General features: G+C 53.1%; 2 protein-coding genes across 2 annotated transcripts; both read left to right on the top strand.

Annotated features, from left to right (window-relative positions):
• Positions 1 to 5,434: 5,434 nt before the first annotated feature.
• KLK15 (kallikrein related peptidase 15) lies at positions 5,435 to 11,330 on the top strand (the record flags this gene model as incomplete). Its single annotated transcript, XM_081216066.1, is given in 11 exon segments — positions 5,435 to 5,503; positions 6,459 to 6,589; positions 6,673 to 6,746; positions 7,767 to 7,863; positions 9,211 to 9,355; positions 9,557 to 9,708; positions 9,983 to 10,054; positions 10,056 to 10,138; positions 10,141 to 10,263; positions 10,385 to 10,521; positions 11,178 to 11,330. Coding segments are annotated over 11 exon segments (1,236 nt in total).
• A 1,707-nt stretch (positions 11,331 to 13,037) lies between these two features.
• Positions 13,038 to 17,558, top strand: KLK1 (kallikrein 1; the record flags this gene model as incomplete). Its single annotated transcript, XM_081216239.1, has 5 exons — positions 13,038 to 13,083; positions 14,859 to 15,018; positions 16,261 to 16,547; positions 16,694 to 16,830; positions 17,385 to 17,558. The coding sequence occupies 5 exons, from the start codon at positions 13,038 to 13,040 to the stop codon at positions 17,538 to 17,540; spliced, it is 786 nt and encodes a 261-aa protein (XP_081072365.1). The 3' UTR covers positions 17,541 to 17,558.
• Between the last annotated feature and the right edge of the window lie 4,849 nt (positions 17,559 to 22,407).

Below are 22,407 nucleotides of genomic sequence, written 5' to 3'. Positions count from 1 at the left end.
GTGAATCTATTCTTAAGGAAATATTTAAATTTTTATGTATCTCTTAATGTATCCTCAAATATATAAAGAGTGAAATAACTAAAAGTAAAATAGACAAATCCCCACTCATAAAAGAGGATTTGGGGGATTCCCTGACGGTCTAGTGGTTAGGACTTGGTGCTTTCACTGCCAAGGGAGCAAGTTTGATGCCTGGTTAGGGAACTAAGATCCCGCAAGTGGCGAGATGTGGCCAAAATTTTTTTTAATTAAAAAATGTTAAAAAGAGGATTTTAAGGTGACTCAAAAAAATAATAGAACAAACAAGATAAAAATGGATAAGGACATAGATGATTTGAACAATATGATTAACAAACTTTACTTAATGGTCATATATAGAACATTGCACCCAGTATCTGAAGAATATACAATCTTGTCAAAACACAATACCTACCAGAATGGCTAAGATTAAAAAGATGGACAGCACTGAGTATTGGTTGGTATGTAGAACAGCTGTAATTCTCACACATTTCTTGGGGGGTGGGGGGAGTATAAAATGGTACAACCGCTTTGGAAAACAGTTCGGCTGTTTCTTAGAAAGATAAACATATGTCTATCCCATGACCAGCAAGTCCACTCCTAGGTATTCATGTTAGAGCAATGGTGGAGGGGGCAACCGGCCAGAAGTGTTCATAGGAGCTTTATTCACAACAGCCAAATTGGAAACAACCCAAATGTCCATGAAGGGGTGAATGGCCAAACTCACTATGACCTATCCACTCAATGCAATGCTACTCAGTAATACAAAGAAGTATTGATATACACAACAATCTAAGGACATCTCAAAATCATGACGTGAATAGGGACTTCCCTGGTGGACCAGTGGTTAAGAATCCACGCTTCCACTGCCTGGGGCGCAGGTTCAAGCCCTGGTCAGGGAACTAAGATCCTACCTGCCGCACAGCCTAAATAAATAAAATTTAAAAAAAAAATTTTAATCATTATGCTGAGTGAAAGAAGCCAAACAAAATATATACTATGATTCTATTTATGTACGAAATTCTACTACAGGCAAAATTAATTAATGTTGCCTGGTTGCTGGGATGGGAAGGGAAGAGTAGATGCGGAGACAATGGGAAGTGATATGACCAAAAAAAATGTTTTTTAATTTTTATTGGACTATAGTTGATTTACAAATTTGTGTTAGTTTCTGCTGTACAGCAAAGTGATTCAGTTATACATAAACATATATCCACTCTTTTAAAAATTCTTTTCCCATACAGGTCATTACAGAGTATTGAGTAGAGTTCCCTGTGCTATACAGTAGACCGAAATTTTTTATAATTTGACAAGATTGAGAGTTACCTGGGTGCATGCATTTATCAAAACTCATTGGACTGCACACTTGAAATCTATACCTTGCAATGTGTATACTGCAATTTTAAAAATATACCTCAACAAAAAACTTTGCACAGCCTTTATAAAAATTGACCAGAGGGGGCTTCCCTGGTGGCGCAGTGGTTGAGAGTCCGCCTGCCGATGCAGGGGACACAGGTTCGTGCCCCGGTCTGGGAAGATCCCACATGCCGTGGAGCGGCTGGGCCCGTGAGCCATGGCCACTGAGCCTGCGCGTCCGGAGCCTGTGCTCCTCAACGGGAGAGGCCACAACAGTCAGAGGCCCGCGTATCGCAAAAAAAAAAAAAAAAAAAAAAAAATCTGATTTTAAAGATGAGAAACTGAAATCACTTACCAGAATTTCCAAAACATCAAGTAGTGGAGCAGGGGTCTGAACGCAGGACCCTTGAAACTCCACTTTTGACTGGTTCCATAATGAAGGGGCAGGGGGGGGTTGTGGTGAGATGAAATTAGAGGAGGGCCGACACTACCTGAGGAGTTCCCTGGGGCATCAAGAGTCCAGTCCCCCTCCCAGGGTGGGCAGGATGCAGTGACTGTCTCCCTGGGGCAAGAGTTCCAGATGAGGCTTGTTGCCTCAGGGGGATCCAAAGGGGCTCAAAGAGCAGGCCGAAGGCGTTTGTCCAGGGGTGATGGGGCGTCTCCATGGAAGGGTTGTGAGCAGGGAAGGGGCAGGGTCAGCTCTGAGTGTATAGAGAGACCCTCTGAAGCCAACTGGTGGTGGACAGGAGGGGACAGACTGGAGGGTGGGAGGCTGCCGTGGAGGCTGGGGTGAGGGTCCAGGAATAGACCGAGGGGACAGAGAAGAGGGACAGGGCTGGGTACCACTGGGCTGTAGGGGATGAGGGGAGGGAAGGGGTGGACAGCACCCTCGGGGATCTGGCCACACGACTGAGTGGACAGTGGGGGCTGTGGGATGGGAAACGTGGGAGGAAGCGGGAGGAGAGTTTGGGAAAAGAGAGAAATGTGTTAGGTCACAGTGAGTGAGAGGAGACCCCGGGCAGGGGTGGGTGTCTCCCAGGAGCAGGTGGCTGCCCAAGGCTGGAATTCAGAGTCACATGGAGGAGAACTGCTTGGTTGGTGGTTGAACCATGGAGGTGATGAAAGAAAGGCTCTAGGGAGTGTTCCCAGGAGGAGGAATAGGGCAGGTCTCAGGCCTTAGTGGAGGGGAAGGACGTCTGGGGAGATGCCCAGGAGGACTTCGGTCACCCAAGTCTAACTCGGCCAGACTGGGCGTGCGGCGCGGGGGAGGGGCGTTGACATCACCGTGTCGGGGACAAGGCGAGGCACGGCGCCCTCCCGAGGAGCCTGCGCACAGGTCAGGTAAGAGCCTGGGCTGCGCTCTGGCGTGAGTTCAGAGTCCCATCTGTGTCACGGAGACGGTTACAATACCTGCCTGTGTGGGCTGGTGGGAGGAGCATGTGTGACCTTGATGGAAAGCGCTTAGCCTGGCACCGGGAAGCCCTCGTTATGATCACCCCTCACCACCACCCGGCTCCAACAGAGGGAGGTGCCTCTAGGGGTGGAGATGAACAAACTAGCTAGGTGTTCCCAAAGACAGAGACGGGATTCTTCCCACCCTCTGTCGTGACCTTTGCTGTGATGCCCCTCTCTGGGTCTCAGTCTCCTCTATATTAAGGAGGAGGGACTTCCTTGGCAGTCCTGTGGTCAAGACTCCATGCTTCCAACGCAGGGGGCACAGGTTCGATCCATGGTCAGGGAACTAAGATCCCCCGTGCCAGCACTAAGACACCACATGTCGGCACAGCCAAAAAAAAAAAAAAAAAAAGGAGGAAGCCATTCGTAATAAACACCTCACGGGGCTGTCAGAAGGATAAATGAGATAATGCAAGGCCAACACTCCATAAACAGAGACTGCTCAGTTGAAGCTGTGGCCCACTGTGGGTCCAGAGACTTTGAACACGAATTTGTGGCAAAATGAAGAGACAAAGTACTTCTAGAATAGCTTCTAGCCTGGGAAGCCAAATTATCTGGAAATCCCAGAACATCTGAAGATGATAGGTTCTAGGGTTCTAGAATGTCTAGAGATCTGTGGTTCTAGACTATTTTACCATCTTGGGTTCTAGAGCATCTGAGGCCCTAGATTTCCAGAATACCTCAGGCCCTTCTATTCTAGAATCTGAAGGTCTGGTATTCTAGAGCTTTTGAAAGTCTGTGGTTCTAGAATGACTGAGACCCTAGGATTCTGGAATAACTAAGGGTTTATGGTTCTGGAATGTCTGAAAGACATCTGGGGGCTTAGATACCATCATTCTCCCATATTATCTGTGAGGAAATCAAGGGCCAGGGACTCCTAGGCACTGATGTCCTTAGCAGTCAACCCCAATCATGCAGCCTCTTCCTATATATGTGATGGGCCAGAAACAGGGAGAAAGTATTCTTATAATAGGTCCCATCTTTCACTGGGTGCTGAGGTCAGTATCTCCTTCTACTTGTGCCTCCTCATTATTTAAACAAGCCACGATAGACTCTAGACAATTTCCCAGGGTCCTCTATGGTCCTGAGACACTGGAAAACAACCTTAAATTCCCAAAGCTTTGGGTCATCTTAATGATGATCTCCAGTCTCCAGAAAACAGAATCCAGATTTCAAGCCTCAGGATGCAGAATGAAGACTGCAAGATCCAGAATAAAGACTCTAGTCTCCCAGTCTCTAAAGTCATGCCCTAGAGTCAAGAGTCTAGGAATCTCAGAATCATGGAAGCCAGGCCCCTGTCTCCTAGTCCAGTCGCTTAAATACGCAATGCAGTATTTTTGGTTTGGGGGTTTTTTGTTTTTTTGTTTTTTGTTTGTTTGTTTTTGGCTGCACCAGGTCTTAGTTGCAGCAGGCGAACTCTTAGTTGAGGCACGCATGCAGGATCTAGTTCCCTGACCAGGGATCGAACCCAGGCCCCCTGCATTGGGAGCACAGAGTCTTACCCACTGGACCACGAGGGAAGTCCCCACAATGCAGATTTGAAACTCCATACTTCACATTCCAAAGTCAATCCATGAACCCTCAGAGTCTAGACCCAGACTCTAGAATCTAGGCCCCATAACTCAAAATCCAAAATCTATCATTCATATTCCAGGCCCCAAAACCTCAAGTCCTAGAGTCCAAACATCAGACTCCAGATTCTTAGTCTGGACTCTAGATTCAGAGGCCCTGGATCTAGAATCCAAGACTGAGACCTGTCACTCAAAGGCCAGAGTCCAGGATCCAGATTCCAGACCCAAACTCCAGAAGTCACATTCCAAAATCCACTCCCGACTTCAGGTCATGAGTGCCCGATTCTAGGCACCAAACTCAGAATTCAGAATTGGAGATCCAGAATCAAAGATGAAGGATCCAAGATCCAGAATCCAAAATTGGGAGGTTCAGACTCCAAGATCCAGAATTGGGGATATATATCCAGAATCCAAGGTCCAGAATTGGATATCCAGACCCCGAATCCACTGTCCAGAGTCAGAGATCCAAGATCCAGAATCCAGAAGAGAGGGTTCAGAATCCAGAATCAGGGATCCAGATTTGGGGGATCCTGGTCCAGCTCCAGAATCCAAGATCCAGACCCCTAATCCAGGCACAAGAAGTATGACTCTAGAATCCAGTTTCTACACTCCAGACCCCAGATTCCAGGTCACATGCTCCAGACTCCTGGTTCTGTATTTTGATCTCCTCCAAGTTTCTGCTCTTGCCCTACCGTCTCCTGCCCCTTGACAAACTGCCCTTGGCAGGGAAATTCCTCTTCATAGACTCAGACGAAAGCTTCAGCCTAATAAATGCTCAGTAGGTCTTGTCCCCCACCCCGCCAGCCTCTTAGGCATCCCTGCCTGTAAACCTGACTCTCAGCCACTTCCCACCTCACCCAAGACCCGGGTGGGGGTGGGAGCTTATAAATTCAGGCATTCATGTGCCTGCTCGCTTTCTTCTGGCTTCCAAGCTACCCCAGATGCTGCTGGAGGATCTGGAGGGGGTGAGATCTTTGAGATGGGGCAGGGGGTTTGGAGTGAGGAGAGACACAGGTCTTCCCTGGTCTGGGGGAGACATGGGATGCCCTGGCTCCAGGGAGCAGACACGGACTGCCCTGAGGGATTTGCATGTCAAGGGCACCTGGGTAGGTCCATGTGTTCTTTGCTGAGGCACCCAGTTGAGCCTGAACCAAGAAAATGTCCTGGAGATGCAAGAGGGAGCTGCAGTGGTGAGGTGGGGGAGGGCATGGAGTAAATCAGGAGGACGTCTTCTAAAGCATTTGCACCAGAGCCAGGAACAAGGTCAGGAGTTATCATGCGTGCAGGTCAGCTCAGCACAATCTCCCTGAGGCCTCCTGTGTGCCTGGCCCCTGGCTGGGTAGTGCTGGGGACACAGAGAGGACCTGACCTGAGCATTCCTGGGGATGGAACCAGAACAGGCACTATAGGGCCCAGAAGAGATACCTGTTAGGTATCAGGGTCTCCCGGAAGAGGTGAGGGCTGAGCCTCAGAGGACAAATAGGAATTTGGAAGATGCGGGGGGAAAGGGCTTTAATTCGAGCCCAAAGCTTGCCTGGCTCTGGGCAGTGCTGGGAATCCAGAGTCCAGTCAGGCTGGGCTTGCCCTCAGGGAGTTCTTGGTCTGGAAGGGGAGGCAGACACCACTGACTCAGAGAGTCACTGGCCCTTGAAGGGACTGGCATACCTGGGAGGAGGAACAGCCTGAACAAAAGTGTGGAGGCATGACATTGCAAGAAGGAAAATGGGAAGAGATAGCCTAGATGAGCAAGGTCATGAGAGACCCGGCCAGAGGGGCTAGAAGGGGAGAAGCCACTCATGGCCCCGCAAGTGGGGCCAGGGGACTGGGACTTTATCCCGGGGGTGCCAGGGGTCTGTGAGAGCTGTGAGTGGAAAAGGGCCCTGGTCAGCTCCGGGTGTAGGGGGGTCCTGTAGAGCCATGTAGGGGTACAGGCTGTGAGGAGTGTGGGACTTCAGTGAGGAGGACCCAAGAGGCCACATAAGAGGCTGGTATGGGGTTTGGGGAAAGAATGTATCCTGAGCCAAAGCTCTGGGGTAAGTGGATGGTGTTGGGCTCTGCCAGGCTGTGGGGGTACCTGAGCGTCTGTCCCAGTGCCTGGAGAAACAGCAGACCCTGGGGAGATGGGGAGCCCGGGAGGAAGAGCAGGTTGGGGTGGGGAACAAGGATGGTGAAAAGGGGTTTCTTAAGAGCAGGTGGGATGAGTTTGTGTCTGGAGAGATCCAGGTGAGGGCAGGAGGGTCCGACCTCACACCCGCTTGCTCTCTCCCCTCCCCAGACATCAGCAGAGCCCTGGCCCCTCCTTCGCAATGTGGCTTCTCCTCACCTTCTCCTTCCTGCTGACACCTGCAGGTGAGGTGGGCCCAGGTCAGGTCCGGGTCTGTGGCAGTGTAATGCCACCTAATCCCCCCCCCAGCCTATCTGGGTCCTGCAATCTGCCAGTGCCTCCCTCACTCGGGGACCATCTGATGAACCTTCCCCCACACCCACCTCAGCCACGTGCTGACATCCCTGGGTCCTCACGCTGCCCCAAGAGCTGTCAGGGGCCTGGGGCTGCTCTGGAGTCCCCATGACAGTGAACATGGCCCTTGGGTGACACAGACCTGAGTTCGAGTCCTAGGGCTGCCCCTTCCTTGCTGTGTGACCTTGAGGAAATTATTTCACCTTTCTGGTCCTTCAGTGCCTTCTTTAGAAGACAGCACCTACCTGCAACAACAATGGTAAGGGCTCAATAGCACGATGTAGGTAAAGCTTAGACTAAGCATTGAATACATGTTGGGAAGCTCAAGAACACAGACTCTGGGTTCAAATCCTGCCTCTGCCACTTTCAGGTTACTTAACGTCTCTGTGACTCAGGTTCCCTAATTGTACCATGGAGATAACCACAGATGCTCCCTCATAGGGGTGCTGTGAGGATTCAATGTGGTCCCGGCCCAGGGTACCGCCCTGTAAAGGTGTGCTAACATTACTGGGCACTTGGTATATTCCAGGCACAGTGCTCAGCACTCATCTAATCCTCTGTGGCTCAGAGAGGGGCCGCCACTAGGTCAAGGTGACCCCAGGTGGCAGGAGAGCTCCAGACCGTGTTCAGCCACCACCCGTGGAGGAATTAACTGTAACCTGATGCCTCTACCCTGGAGAAGTTGAAGGTGGACTTTTATTAACCCCCCCACATGACCCTCACTTCTGGGGGCCCCTCAGACCTCCCCCCTGCTGCCAGCCTCCCCTCAGGCTTTCCCTGTGCTCTTTCCTCCCTGCCCCCCACCTGCCCGCTGCACCCAGCTAGGGCCTCCGCCCTCCTCCAGCTTGGACTGGCCAGGGGCGGCCTCAGCGCCCAGCTGTTCAACCCGCACCCTCTGTCCTTCTCTGTAGGACGACCCCACCCTTCCCTTGTTAAGCCCCTTGTCCACCACATCCGCGTTCCCCCCCGCCTTGCCATGGCCCTTGGCCCAGTTCCTGACCTTGGCAGGTAGTGTGGGCATTTGGTGTGGCTGTGCAAATCTTGCCCCACTGTGGGTGTCTGTGTGCCTGGCTGTGACCTTGAGGGGACATATCCACATTGCCCGGTGTAGGGGGTCACGGTCCTATGATCTTGACGCATCTCTGTGCATGTCCTTGTGCATGGTGCAGTGTGGGCAAGGGGAGTGTGTGTGTGCAAAATCCTTTGTGTCTACATCCTGCCCACATGTCTGAACCAGGTCCCCAACTGTGAAACTCAATTAGTGACCCTGAATGCCAAGTGAGTGACTTGGGGGCTGATCTAGAGATGGATAAATATGTCCTGACCTGGCTGCCTGTGTCTTGAGCAATGTGTCTTTGACCTTGAATGCCACCTCTGTGTCCCATGTTTCCCTGGGTCTGATCTAGTGGGTCCACATCTGAGCTCTGGCCCTCTGGGTCAGTTTTATAACTTTGAATCTCCACAAAGTGACTTGAGAATGAATAACAGTTTTGACCTTGACGATCTTTACCTGGGTCTGCACATACGTCTGGCTTACTTGGGCTAAATTTGTGTCCACAACCTGAACATCCACACATATGTCTACATAAATAAATCTATATGTCCTTTGTTTAAAATAACTAATATTTTTTAAGCAGTTACAATATGCCAGGCATCATATACACACTCTCTCACTCTCTCTCTCTCTCTGTCTTGCTCTCTTTCGCATTTAATTCTTACAACAATCCCATTATACAGATGAGGAAATAGAGGCACAGAAAAGTCCGTTTGCTCAAAGTCTCACAGATAATATGTTTGGATCCAGGATTTTTTACTCTATCATTTCAGATTTAACCACGATACTATAGACCCATGTTGGTGACAAGTCTTTTGGGACCTGAGTGTGTATTGGTGTCTCTCCCTGTGTACCCTTATTAAGGACCTCACCCTGTTGTTCAGACCCCGTGTGCAAGTGTGCAAATCTGTGACCTAGTATATGCAGATCCACGCTGGAGACTGTAAATTTAGGTCTGAGCTTCTATGTCAAACCTGTGCCTGTGAATGTGTGTGTGTGCACACATATACACACACATGCTCATGCCTTAAGTATCCTATTCACATGCACATATGAAGTTCTGTGCTGTGATTCTTGAAGCGGCAACCCATGTACATGCAAATGAATTTCAGCTGACAGTGCTGTCCATATCAGTTCCTAAGTTTGGAAGACTGGTTGTGCCTGTATGTTTGCCCATGACCTTGTGTGGCTACATCTGTGTCCTTGTAAGATACCGCATTTGGCTGAGATGTACAGACTCTGGGGCCAAGAATGTGTGTCACACAGATTGAGTGGCCACACCCTTTTGGTGTCTGTGACAGCTCGGTGACCTTGAATGGCTGGTTCCAAGTGACCATCTGTCTGGACCTGTATCCATTGTCCTTGTCTCTACACCCAACCCCAGAGGACTGCCTGCCTTCTGGTCCTCTCCCTGTCCTCTCTCTCCTGGAGTCCTATAGCAAACGAGTGGGGGCTGAGGGCAGAGGGACAGTTCTGGAGAAAACAAGCAGCAGTTGTAAAAGCTAGAGAGAAGGCGGTGCTTAAAAATCAACAGCAGGGACATCTTAAGAAGTTGGGGAAAGGCAACAGGTGGAAAAGGTGTAGTGAGGTCAGGGAGCAAGGGAGAGGACTCTGTCCTCGGGGATCTTCCTCTGGCTCTTCTCTCAGTGGCCCAGGAGGGGTGATGAGTGTGCGCCCCGCCCCCAGCCATGGCAGGTGGCCCTCTTCGAGCATGGACGCTTTAACTGCGGTGGTTCCCTCGTCTCCCCGCACTGGGTGTTCTCTGCAGCCCATTGCCAAACGCGCTATGAAGGCTTAGGGTCCTGAGGGGGCGTGGCGGGAAGGTCTATGGATCTGACAATCATGGATTCTGAGGAAAAGAGCTGGAGCCTGGGGACTGAGCTCCAGGTGTGTGCATGACTTTGGCACCTTGGTCTCTGAGAGGCAGAGGCTGAAACGATTGGCTTCGGGGCCTTGCGGAAAGGCTGATGGGATCTCCAGGTTCCCAGAGGCTCAGGGGCCCCGAAGTTGCCCACTCTTTGATCTTTCTGTCCACTCCTCACTCCACTTGTGGCTAACCACTTGCCCGCACAGCTCCGTGAGAGTGCGCTTAGGCGAGCACAATCTGCGCCAGCGCGATGGCCCAGAGCAACTGCGGGCTGTTTCTCTCTGTCCCACATGCGCATCACGAAGCGCAGAGCCACCGTCACGATATCCTGTTACTGCGTCTAACCCGGCCCGCACGCGTCTCTACCAAGTGCCCCGGGTCCCGCTGCCCACGCGCTGCCCCCAGCCCAGCGAGGCCTGTGTGGTGTCTGGCTGGGGCTTGGTGTCTGACAACAAGCCTGGGGCCACACGGAGCCCAGTGTCACAAGGTGCGTGGGAACATGGAACTGGATGTCAGGCCTCGAGGACCGTATTGTCCAGGGCTCTTGGGCGGAGGGAACAAGGGCCTGAAATTTTATGGATTTGCTCCGACTCTACCGTCCTCCCCAGCGAGACTCCCAGATACGCTGCATTGTGGCGACATCAGCATTATCTGGGCCACATCTTGTAACGAGGACCATGCAGGGCGCCTGGTGAACACAACGCTGCGTGCGGGCGTGGAGGGCGGAGGCACGGACTCCTGTGAGGTCAGAGCTGCCAGGGAGCCATGGAAGGAGGGGGAAGAGAGGGGAACGGGTCTGGGTGTTGGAATGGGGCAGGGTTTTGCTTGCTTTGGGCCATAGAAGATGCTAAGGAGCATTTTTGGGGATGGAGGAGGAGGGGCAGTTAGAATGGGGGTGAGGTTGGAGTTGGGGTTAGAGAGGCAATGGGGGGGGGCTTGTGTCTGGGGAGGACGGTGCAGTCTGGGACGGCCTGGGCTGCCGTTGAGGATAGGTATGAGTTTGGTTTGATCTCAGATGGGAAATATGTCAGGGTTGAACTGGGGATGGGGGTAAATTTCGTTTGGGAGGCAAGAGACATGACGATCGGAGCTGGGTTGTGTTGGAATGAGGATGGTCGTGGGTTAGGTTAGACTCTGAATGGGAAGATGTGGGGGTCAGGCTGGGTTGGGGCTGTGGCTGTGGGGAGGTGGGATTGGACGTGGGCTGTATTGAGCTGTGTTGGGTTGAGGTGGGGTTGGATTGATTTGGATTAAACTGGGTTGTATTGAGTTGAGGTGGGGTGGGTTGGCCTGGGGCGGGGGTGGATTGGGTTTTGATTGAGATTCTGAATGGTGTTTAGAATGGGGATGGGGGCACTGGGTCCAGAAGGTTCCCACTCAATCTTCCCCTTCTCCCTACAGGGTGACTACGGGGGACCCCTGGTCTGTGGGGATGTCCTGCAGGGCATTGTGTCCTGGGGTGATGTCCCCTGCGACACAACCACCAAGCCCAGTGTCTGTACCAAAGTCTGCAGCGACTTGGAGTGGATCAAGGAAACCATGAAGAAGAACTGACTATTCTGGCCCACCACCTGGGTCCCTGACTACACAGAAGCCCCCATGGCTGGCCAGCAGCCCCATCTTGACCTGGAACAGAACTGGGCCATTCCCCAAGACCCCATCCAAGACCCAGAGGTTAGCCAAGGACTTGCCCATCTGAGACCAGAGCTGGTGCTCCAGGTCACCTGTTGGATACCAGAATAACAGAAAACACTGATGCAAGTTTCTCTGTGGAAGTTTCTGCAACTTACTTCTGGGGATGAAGGGAAATGGGGGCCACAGACTGGGTGGGGAACTCACAGCCACTGTATACTGTATACTGTATACTGTTCCTTCAGCATCTAGGACCAGCTATTTCATCTTGAGCAAAAGGCCCAACCTCAGTCAGCCTGGGTTTCCCCCATCTCGTATGGCTTTCCTCAGAGGGTTGCTGTGAGGATTACATGAGGTGATTCATATGAACTGATTTGAATCGTGCCTGGCACTGAGAAAATACTCTGTATTTCTGGACCCCAGTGAAAGAACGCAGCACACACTAGATGCTCAAGAATGACTTCATTTTCTTCAAGATCTAGTTCTAGGCTTCCTGGTAGCCATGGCAAAAAGGCAAAAACTCTCCTTTCCTTAGGCAGGTTCCTGACCTACAGCAGAGGTTGGGCCCCCATGAGCTGCTTTGATTTTACTGAAGAGCCAAGAGAATGCGTTGGAAACCTTAGATATGGATTGGGTTTATCACGGGGGCTGCAGGAATCTAGTTCCTGGCCCCAAACATGGGATTTTTCAAGGTCACTGAACGTCAAGGCACAGGAACCTGGCTCCTGAGACCTAAATAGTTTATGGAGGGGAGGGTGGATTGGAATTTGCAGAGACGATCTCTTGACCCTGCAATGCAGGAGTCCAGAATCTTTGAGACTTTGGAGGACATGACCTTGAGCATCCAGATTTGGGGAACGAGGGGGAGGTGGGTATTGCGGCCCAACATTGTTTGGGGGGGGGGCGTTAGATGTTGAAATGCTAGGAAATTTACACTGGGAACCATTGAAACTTCATATTCCTGCATCTGGGGATGCTAGGATTTGGTGAGGGGTGCCTAAGATTTTATTATGAAAGAAAGAGTAGATGTAGGGGCCTGGATCCCAAATCTAGGAGTGCAAGAGGCAGGGCATTCTGAAAGCAAAGGCTTACGTTCCAGGGGGTTCTAGAAGCTGAGAAGCTTGTATCTTTGGCTAGAAGTGGTGCAGGGAGAAAGGAATCAGAGCCCCACTGATGGTATTTGAGGGTATATTGGGTCTTGGGGGTCCATAGCCTTCCTTGGGGTGAAGGTATATGGGGTTTTGTGTTGGAGGTCAATGGTTCGTCCACCTTTGCTGTTTCTGCTCCCACCTGCCCCACCTCCACCTCCCCTCACTGGCTCGGTCCCCAGGAGCAAGGTCTCAGGAACTCCAGGCCCTGCCCTGTCTGGCTTCAGGCCCCAGGAATGCTTGCAGTGCGACTGAGGGCCTGCAGAGCAACAGCTGCTCCCTCTCCCGCCCCTTCCACAAGCTCTGGGTGTGGGAGAGGGTTGTCCGGCCCCCAGGAGGCAGAGGCAGGGCCTTGGCCAGCATCTGGGTGCCAGCAGGGCAGGGGTGGGGCCCTGGGGGAGTGAGGGCTTTAAAAGCCTCCTCAGGGAGGCTCCCCAGCTCCAAGCTCACCGCCTGCCTGCCCCTGGACACCTGTGTCGTCATGTGCTTCCCGGTTCTGTGCCTTGCCCTGTCCCTGGCAGGGACTGGTGAGATAGTGGGGAAGATGTGGGAGGGCGGCTGGGCCCCGCGTCTCCTGCTGCCCCCCGGCCCCGCTCCATGACTCCTTGCCCTCCCACATGGCACCGCAGCCTGCACCCCTGCGACCCAGTCTAGCCCAGACCAGGACACCAGGCTCTCTCTTCTCTCTCCCAGCCCCACCCTAAAATCCAACCTGACCCCCTCCTCAGTGTCACCTTGCTCTGCACTAGGTCTCTGCTCCCTCGGGAATATTACGCCCTCGGGAATAATCAGACTTTGCTCCTCTTCCCCACTCACATCCCTGCCCCCACCCACTTTACTAAAGGGGCAGATCCTGGGCCATCTCTGTCTCTCTCTTCCAAGGAGCCCCCCAAACCCATCAGATTCTGGGACCCTCATCACCCCCTCCTATCCCTAGTTCTCTATGGCCCAGGGATCCGGCTCTTGAGGCCCCAAATCCATCCACACCCTGGTGAGTTTCCCCTTCCATCTGTCAGCTCCCCACTAGCTCCTTCAGTCCTGACATCTGGTCCCCCGCCATCCCCCAGGACCCCAAATTTCAGTAGACACCTGTGCTTCTTCAAAAACAGACTTTCTGGTCTGTGACTAGGTAGCCTCCCATCTGGTATCGGGGGGTGGGTTCTGCAAATGTCGCTTCCTCACCGCTTTGCTCCAGAACCCTCATCCCACAGCCCCGGTCATTTCCCCCAGGAAAAACATCCAGGACCCACAATCACATGCTCCTTTCCTTGGAGAATTTCCATCCTTCCCCAAGCTCCAGCCCTTTACCACCCAGAATTTGTCCTGTGCAGCTCTGGTTTTCTGGGAACCCGCCCACCAGGATCCCAACACGGACCTTCCCAGCCCAGCTGTCCTGCCCTAGGTATCCCAACATCTGATTCCGAAACCCCACATCAAGTGAGTTCTCTCTGTGTTTCCACAGCTGTTTGGCCCCTGAGATGCCTCCTCCTCCATTCCTGTCCTGGCGCTGCTCCCAAGAAAACCCCAGAACCCTCCAGTAGCCTCAGACCATGAACCCCAACCCCGTGAGAATCACTCGATTCCAGAATGACTGTTATTTCACTCTCCCTTCTCCTGAGTTCCCTCCCAGTCTGACCCCAACCTGGTCCCGGGGCCCTTGCTCTTGTTAGAATGCCATTCCTAGATCACAGGACCCCTTTCCCAGCCTAATCCTTTCATCCATTCTTTGATCTGGAACCCCATATCTCCCAGCCCCAATCCAGGACCCCCCAAATTCCCCAGATGCTCTTCTTGGCCCCTCTAACCTAATGCCCAGATCTGCATTCTTTCCAGAAGCCCAAAAGCTCAACCCAAGCCCTAACCATTTCATCAGCCTGAGAGCCCCTTAATCCTCCAAATCCCTCCTCCTGCAGCCTCTGACCTCGTCTCTTGGTGCCTCTATCCTTGGTTTCCCCTCTCAGAACCCATAGCCTCCTGTCCCCCAGTCCAAGAACCCAAATCACCCAACCCCCTCACCAAATGCCTGCTCCAGATGCTGTCTTGCTGTTCCCTACCCTAATCCCGGGGGTCAGCTCTGCACTCAGCGTAGTCTCCACACCCAGGACCAGCCACCAACCCACAATCCCAGGGATGGCTCCAGAATTCCAGGCCCTTCCCAACGCCCCTGGCCCATGTTCAGACCCCCAGCTCTGGTCCTCTCCCCCCCGAACCTCCAATCACACAGCTCAGCTCCCTCTCCTAGCCCAGTCTCTTAGCCCCATTGCTAACTCCACCCGACCTGACCCAGCACCCCCATCCACAGGTGCTGTGCCCCCTATCCAGTCCCGGATCATAGGAGGCCATGAGTGTAAGAAGCATTCCCAGCCCTGGCAGGTGGCTCTGTACCATTTCAGCAGCTTCCAGTGTGGAGGTGTCCTGGTGGCCCCCCAGTGGGTGCTCACAGCTGCTCACTGCATGAGCGAGTGCGTAGGGGCAGGGGATCTGGAGAGGGGGGCACACCCAGGATTAAGCAGCCAGCACTGTCCCCTCGGATAACCTCAGGGGAGGCTGGGGGACCTGAGGCAGAGAGGGAAGGTTGTGATCCAGGGTCACAAGGAGAGGGGCAGGGCTGAGACGGGATGACCCCAGGGAAGCCCTCTCCGTGGTTGCCTGGGTCTCTTGGGTCTCTCCTGTTGTCTCTCTTTCTGGGTCTGCCTCTGTCCTATGTCTGTGTGTGTCTCAGTAACTGGCTCTGCTGTGGGTCTGCCTGTGTGACTATGATTGGTGTCTCTCTCCCTCTCTCTTCTGTCTCCATTTCTCTGTGTCTCTCCCTGTCTCTGTCCATCTCAAGTGTCTGCTGCCATCTCTGTCACCTGTGTCTCATCCTCCATCTCTCTGCCCTGTCTCTCTGCCTCACTCCCTCTCCCATCACTACTGAGCACACCTCCACCCCAGAGAAGTGGAAGAGAGTATCCATCCCTGGGCAGCCCCTCGCTCCAGGCCAATCATCCACTCCAGGGGGACACAGAGAAGGTCTAGTGTCAGCTGGAGCTGGGTGGGGGCAGCGGAGGGAAGGAGGAAGGAGGAGGAAGGAGAAGAGGAGAGAGGGAGCTGGGGCAGGAAGGGGACGCCGACCTTGGGCTGGGGGCCAGGCCACCCGCCTGCTGGGGAACCAGCCCCGCAGCCCCAGCTGCGGCTGAGCTGGTCGCCCCGCCCCCGCCCCCGCCCCCTCCTGTGCTCCTCCGCTTTCTCTCCCTCTCTCTCACCCCTTTGCCTCCTCTGCCTCTATTTCTCATTCTCTCTTCTTCCTTCCTCCTCCCTTCCTCACTTGGTCCGTTTCTCACTCTCCTGCCTCGTTCTGTTTTTTCCCTCCCTGCCTCTTTTTTTAGTCTGTTCTTCACGGTCTCTGTCTCTTCCTCCTCCTGTCTCCTATGCGCTCCCTCTATCTCCCTGCCTCCCCTCCATCCTTCCCACCCTCTCTACTGTTCTAAGCTCTTCTTTGACTCCATTTCAGTCTGTCTGTCTGTGACATTGTCACATTCTTTCATCTAGTTACTCGCAGTCTCTCTGTTTTCTGTGACTCGGTATCTTCCCTCGGTCTCTCTCTCCCTCTCTCTCCCTCTCTCCCCGCTTCCTGTTTCTCTTTCTCATTTCGGACCCTTCCTCGTGCCCTCCCTTTCTACCTCCTCTCTCATTCTCATCGTCTCCATCCTCTCCTTCACCAGCAATTACCAGCTCTGGCTGGGTCGCCACAACCTGTTTGAGGACGAAGACACAGCCCAGTTTGCCCATGTCAGTAAGGACTTTCCACACCCCGATTTCGACCTGAGCCTCCTGAAGAACGACACCCTCTCCCCAGGGGAGGACTACAGCCATGACCTCATGCTGCTCCGCCTGGAGAGGCCCGTCCAGATCACAGAGGATGTGCAGGTCCTGGAGCTGCCCACCGAGGAACCCCGACGGGGGAGCACCTGCTATGCCTCTGGCTGGGGCAGCATCGAACCAGATAAGTGTATGCCAGGGCCACACCGTGCAGCCTGGAGCCCAGGCACCTGGGTGTAAGGGAGGAGCGGGCTGGGGACCTGGACTCCGGAGTCTGGGGGAGGAGGGCGGAGGGGGTGGGGTCTGGCCACAGCCGTGTTTCTCCCTGGCCTGTAGTCATTTACCCAGATGATCTCCAGTGTGTGAACCTTACTGTCCTGTCCAATGAGGTGTGTGCCAATGCCCACCCCGAGAAGGTGACAGAGTTCATGCTGTGTGCTGGACACCTGGAGGGCGGCAAGGACACCTGCGTGGTGAGCCAGCCTGTCCCCCGGAGCCTTGAAGTGCTGGGGGAGGGCACTCAGATTCTGGACTGGGGTTCAGAGCTAGGCAGGCATCTGTCTCCATAGCTTCCCAGCTGTAGCTCTCTGCCCCCTTTCCTTCCTGTATCCCCCTCCCGGTATCCTGCACATAATAGTTCACCTGTTCCTCTAACACATGCTTACTGTCCAGTCAGAGAAAGCTTCTCCGGAGAGGTGACATCTGACATGAGCCCTGAGGGTGGGAGTGTCCTATAGATGGGTCCTCCCCACTGATCTTTCTGCAGGGACCATCCTCCTCCTGGATCCTCCCCCCCCCCAACCCGGGGAAGAAACTGGACCCTGAGGTCCCATCCCCATTGGCAGCCACTGTCCCCTCTGTTGGAATCCCCACTCATGTTCTTCTGGGAGTGGACTCTGGAGACAATTGTCTCTTTCCCCAGAGATGGGGAGTCACTGTCTGGATCTGTGCACCCAGGTCCAAGTGCTGGAGACCCCCAGGCCCAGCTAACCTCTCCCACACTCTCCCCCTCCCCCTTGTGCTGTAGGGTGACTCAGGGGGCCCGCTGATCTGCGAGGGTATGTTTCAGGGAATCACGTCATGGGGCCACATCCCGTGTGGTGCCCCCAATAAGCCCTCCGTCTACACCAGAGTGATTTTGTATGTGGATTGGATCAAGAAGACCATGGCTGACAACCCCTGAATGCCCCCGCCCTGTCCCTTACCCCCAGTAAAATCGAATATGCATCAATTCCTGGTGTCATTTGGCCTTCCAGACGCTAGACACCTGGGAACTCGGGACCCATCCGGCCCAGACTAGAGCCTCCCCAGCCCTCCCGGTCTCTCTCGGCGGGAGATGTGCAGTTATGATCAGGGGGGAAAGGAAGGATCAGAGGCAGGTGTGGACAAAGAGGCAGAGAAAGGCTCAGACCCCAAAGGACAAGGCAAGAACTCTGAGCCCCACTCTGCCCTGGGGGAGAGCACGAAACGGAGGCTCGGACTCTTGAGAGATAGGGCCCACGTTTTATTGTGGCAGGAAAGCCAGGAAGGGGCGGGGGGTATAATTGCAAGCCACGCCTCCCTGGGGAGGGGTGTGTTCCGCCGAGGAGAGGGGCTACATCAAATGCTGGGCAGTGTCGTGTCGGCCCGGGGCAAGACTGGACATCTTGGGGCGGTGCTGGCCCTCGGAGGGGTAGGAATTCCTATGACGAAGTGCGGCTTCGGGCCACGGCCAGCGAGGGCTGGACACCTGGGGGCGGGGCCTAGCTAGGCTCGGGGGCGGGGCCACACAGCACAGGCGGAGTGCAGAACTGGAGGGGGCGGTGTTGGACTTCCGGGGTGGGGGCAGGATGAGGACTCGGGGCGGGGACAGAGCCGCAAAGGGAGGGCCCTGGCTCGAGGGGTGGGGCTTTGTCACCTGTTCTTGGAGGGTGCTTAGGGAGTGGGACCTCCAGGGAAGTCTAATCTCGGGCGCGTGGCCAAGATGAGATGGGTGGGCCCGGCACCTGGCGGCGGTTAGGCGTCAGTGTCCTGAGAAGCTGGGGTGCGATTGCTTAGAGAGGCTTTAGACGGGCGTTCTTGGGGGAGGAAGTGAACTGGGCTCTTCCTCGGTGCTCCTGGAGTCTGGGTGTGACTGCTGCTGTTCTGACATGGACTTCAGGGTGTTCTGGTGCGAGACGCACCGGCGGTGGCTCACCCGCAGCTCCTTGGAGGGCCCCCTTTTGCCCCACATGCCCACGTAGTTTAAGTAGCTCAGGGTTCCTGGGGGTGGGGGCCAGATGGGCTGGTGGACTCCGAACCCCGCCCTAGGCCCCGCCCTAGGCCCCGCCCTGTCCCTCGAGGCTGACCTCCCCGGGGGTCCGCCCCAATCTGGCCAGAAGCCCTGCCTGGTATTCTCCCCGGGTTCCGCCCCCTGCCCTGCCGAGACCCCGCCCCTTCCTCACCGGCCCACAGCGTCAAGGCGCCGGCGCCCCAGCACAGGTAGGTGGTCACCAGGTAGGACACCTGTGGCCTCGGTTGGAGCGTCTCGCAGTTGGCTACAAAGAGCGTCAGGCTGAGGACAACCAGGAGCCCTGCACTGGGGTGGGGCCAGAGATGGACACGAGGCTGGACAGGGACCCCGAGGCCCCCAGAAGGAGAAAAGAGAGACATCCTCTCCCACCCTCCCTGACAAGGGCGCGCGCAAACACACACACAAGACAGACAGAAAGATACCAGGAGGGGGCGGAAAAAAAGAGTGGGAACGAGGAAGAGAGTGAGAGGCCCAGCACACTCACCCCGACTGAGAAGGTTACAGAACTGAGAAACACACAGGGAGGGTGGGACAGAGAGCCCAAGAGGCATTCAAAGACAGAGACCCAGCAGGACAGAAACTCTGAGACACACCTCCCCAAAGCCAGAAAGAGAGCCCCGGGGAGAGATGCTGCGGTAGGGAGGGCACCCCTTCCCCCAGGGAAACACTCACCGATGCAAAAGCTGAGGGAACTGAAGATGAGGTCAGCCTTGTTAAGGCGGCGGAACACTGGTCGGAAGGAGAACCCCATGGCCAGGAGGAGAACTAGACACAGGATCAGGGCCAGGATCATGAAGCCCATGCTCATGTGGATGAGAACTGGAAGGAAAGGGGGGAATGCCCCAGAGTCACCCCCAGATACTCTCCAAGGTCACCCTCCCAACTCATCCCCACCGACAGCCCTGAGCAACATCCCCAACACACACCCCCAAATTTTAGCTACAGACATCCTCAAAATCACCCCCACTGCCCTCACCAGTCACCTCCTTGAAACCCCAAAATGACTCCCACTCTCACAAAGTCAACCCCATGTACCCATAAAGTTAACCCAAAGTCTTTAAAAACCCACTTTCTTTAAAAATTGTGAATCACTATGTTGTACACCTGAAATTATATAATACTATAGGTCAACTATATCTCAATTTTTTAAAAAGTCACCCCCACTTGCACCCTCCAAGTTGTCCCAAATCACCCTCTCTTACCCCAAAGTCAATCCTAGACACTCTCATGATCAACTCCACAGATACCTCCAAGGTAACCCCACAGATGACCCTTGAGTCACCCCCACTCACATCCTCAAGTTCACCCCACAGAATCATCTCTATTATTTCTAGAGTCATCCCCACGGTCACCCCTAAGGTTATTCATACTCCCAAAAGATGCCCCACAGCAAATCACATTAATACCTTCCATACCAATCCCAGGCACTCCCAATAGCACCCTTAGTTACTTTAATCACCTCTAAAGTCACGCTACTTCTCTCCCACTCTTACCCCAAGTTTCCCTAATGACCCCACTCACACCCCCAGACCTCCCCAGGTATCCCAATGTCACCCCCATTCACACCCTAGAGCCCCTCCCAGACATTCTCCAAATCACCCTCCTGACATCCCTCAGAGCACACACACAGATGTACACACAAGAAAATTTCCAAATACTCTAAAACCAAAGTACCTAAAAGACGTAATCACACTCGGTTTAAAATTGATATTTATCCAATTTGCATTTCAGTATGACAGGAGTTTCAGCTCCTTCTGAGAATTACACTTCTCCCTTTTAGCCCTTTCCTACTTTGCCTACTTTTGAGCAGTGCAAGACTATTTCAGCCAAATGAGCTAAGACTCCATTTGCTTTGTTTCTGGCAAACTGCACATATTACAAAATAGCAGTAGTGCTCTCAGGATCAATCACATAATCCTGGTTGAGAGTTTTTCATGACATACCCTGCCCTCTGGGGCCACAGAGGTAGTCATGTGACTCTGGCTGAGCCAATCACAGTGCCTCATGACCCAGACAGTGGTGATTGGCTCAAACATGGGCACATGACCAAAGCCAAACCAATCAAGCTCTTTCCAGGGACTTTTTCTAACTGAAGCTGTCAGGGACCAGCTCTTTCTTCTCTAATCAAGAGGATTATGAGCTTGTAGCTGCCTGAGCCTTGGACCCAGCCTCCTAGGTGACAGGAGAACTGAGAGAGTAAAACTAAGAAGAAAAAGCAGACAAGAGGAGGAGAGAAAGAGAGTTGAGATGACACTCAAGTCCCTGGCTCTTGTCATCCCAGAGACAAGCCCACTCTGTAGTTTGGTCAGAAGGGAGGGCCATTTGCAGCTTACCTCCGCACCGTGCATTTCGCCTTCCTGCCGTTCCTCACTTGGAGTCCCAGTTATAAGCCAGTCAGTACGTTGCATTGCTCTAGCCACCATGCTTGGTTTGGGGGCACCTTGTGACCCAGTCACACAGGACTTTTGCAGGAAATTTCTGCACTCTTTTTTCCTGCCGGACCTGAGGTCTGAGTTGTTAGCAGTTATGCCGGTCATTCTTCTGTCTGCTTTCAGGTTCATTCCCCACCCTTCTCTGTTCTGCATTACAAGGACTACATTTCCCAGCCTCCTTTGCTCACTGACTTATCTCTGTTTGGCTCATGGGAGGCACTGGCAAAAGACTGGCTCTAGGGGGAGAGGACAAGCCGGGGTATTTATCCTCTTCTCTCTCTGCCTCGGTGTCTTCAGCCATCGATGCATTTCTTCTGTGATTGTAGCCACCTCTAAGCAAATCCCAGCGTGAGTCTATGCCTTCCAGATGGCTCCAACTTCCAGGCTCCAGTAATACTACTTCTTCCCTTTGTCTTTCTGGCATAGGGGCCTAGCAGCTTCCTGAGTTGCTAATCCCTGATTTGCCTCACCATTCCTACTCGGCTTCTCAGCTCTTCTATTACCCATGAAACCAATTCCCTATATTTACTTCCCTCTGAAGCACTTAGAATGATTTTTTTTTCCTAACTGGATCCTGCCTTGCCACTACATTGAGAATGAAGCCCACTCAAGTAAGTAACCAAGAAACAGACAGACAGTAATGGCTGATGCAGTCACTTGGACCGCTGAATGCAGCCATATCTGAAAGCATTTCTACCCCCATACTTTTTCACTTAGGTGAGCCTGTAAATTCCTTCACTCAAGCTAGTTCAAGTTAGAGTTTCTACCACCTGTGATCCAAAGACTTACTAATTCAGGTCCCTTCTGTAGGCTCCTGGCAGGAGCACAGGATTCAGTACTGCCTGAATACCACCCACCAAAATCACAGTCAAACCCAAACACACACACACACACACACACACACACACACATAAAACCATAATTGAATGTTCACCAAAAATCTAGAAGGAGAAGAACTCCCCAAAGCTGAGGAGCAGTTGGTAAAGTCACAGAGGCAAAGGTGGAGAATTTAGACTACATAAAAATCCTAAATTTCTGCACCTAAAAAATAATTAAAACCTTCACAACCTATTTGTTATTTCTTTATGCCAACCACAAAGCTTTGTATATCCTTAGCATTCAATAAATGGTGATTTACCTTTAAAAGAGAACAGTAATACTACCATGTGTGTTTTAAAATGATATATAAATAAATACATACCTACATATGTGTGTATGTATATATATTCTTATGTGTATATAACCATAGCCATTTTCTCATATATGCAGAGAATATGACTAGCAGAACACAAGAGCTTAAAAATGGCTCAGTGACATCGGTCACCCCCAGGAAGGGGGACTGGGAG

The sequence above is a fragment of the Mesoplodon bidens genome, assembly GCF_964165515.1.
Source record: "Mesoplodon bidens genome assembly, chromosome: 18".
Taxonomy (NCBI): Eukaryota; Metazoa; Chordata; class Mammalia; order Artiodactyla; family Ziphiidae; genus Mesoplodon; species Mesoplodon bidens.
Note: the sequence above shows the minus strand (reverse complement) of the source record. Positions and strands in the feature narration are given on the sequence as shown.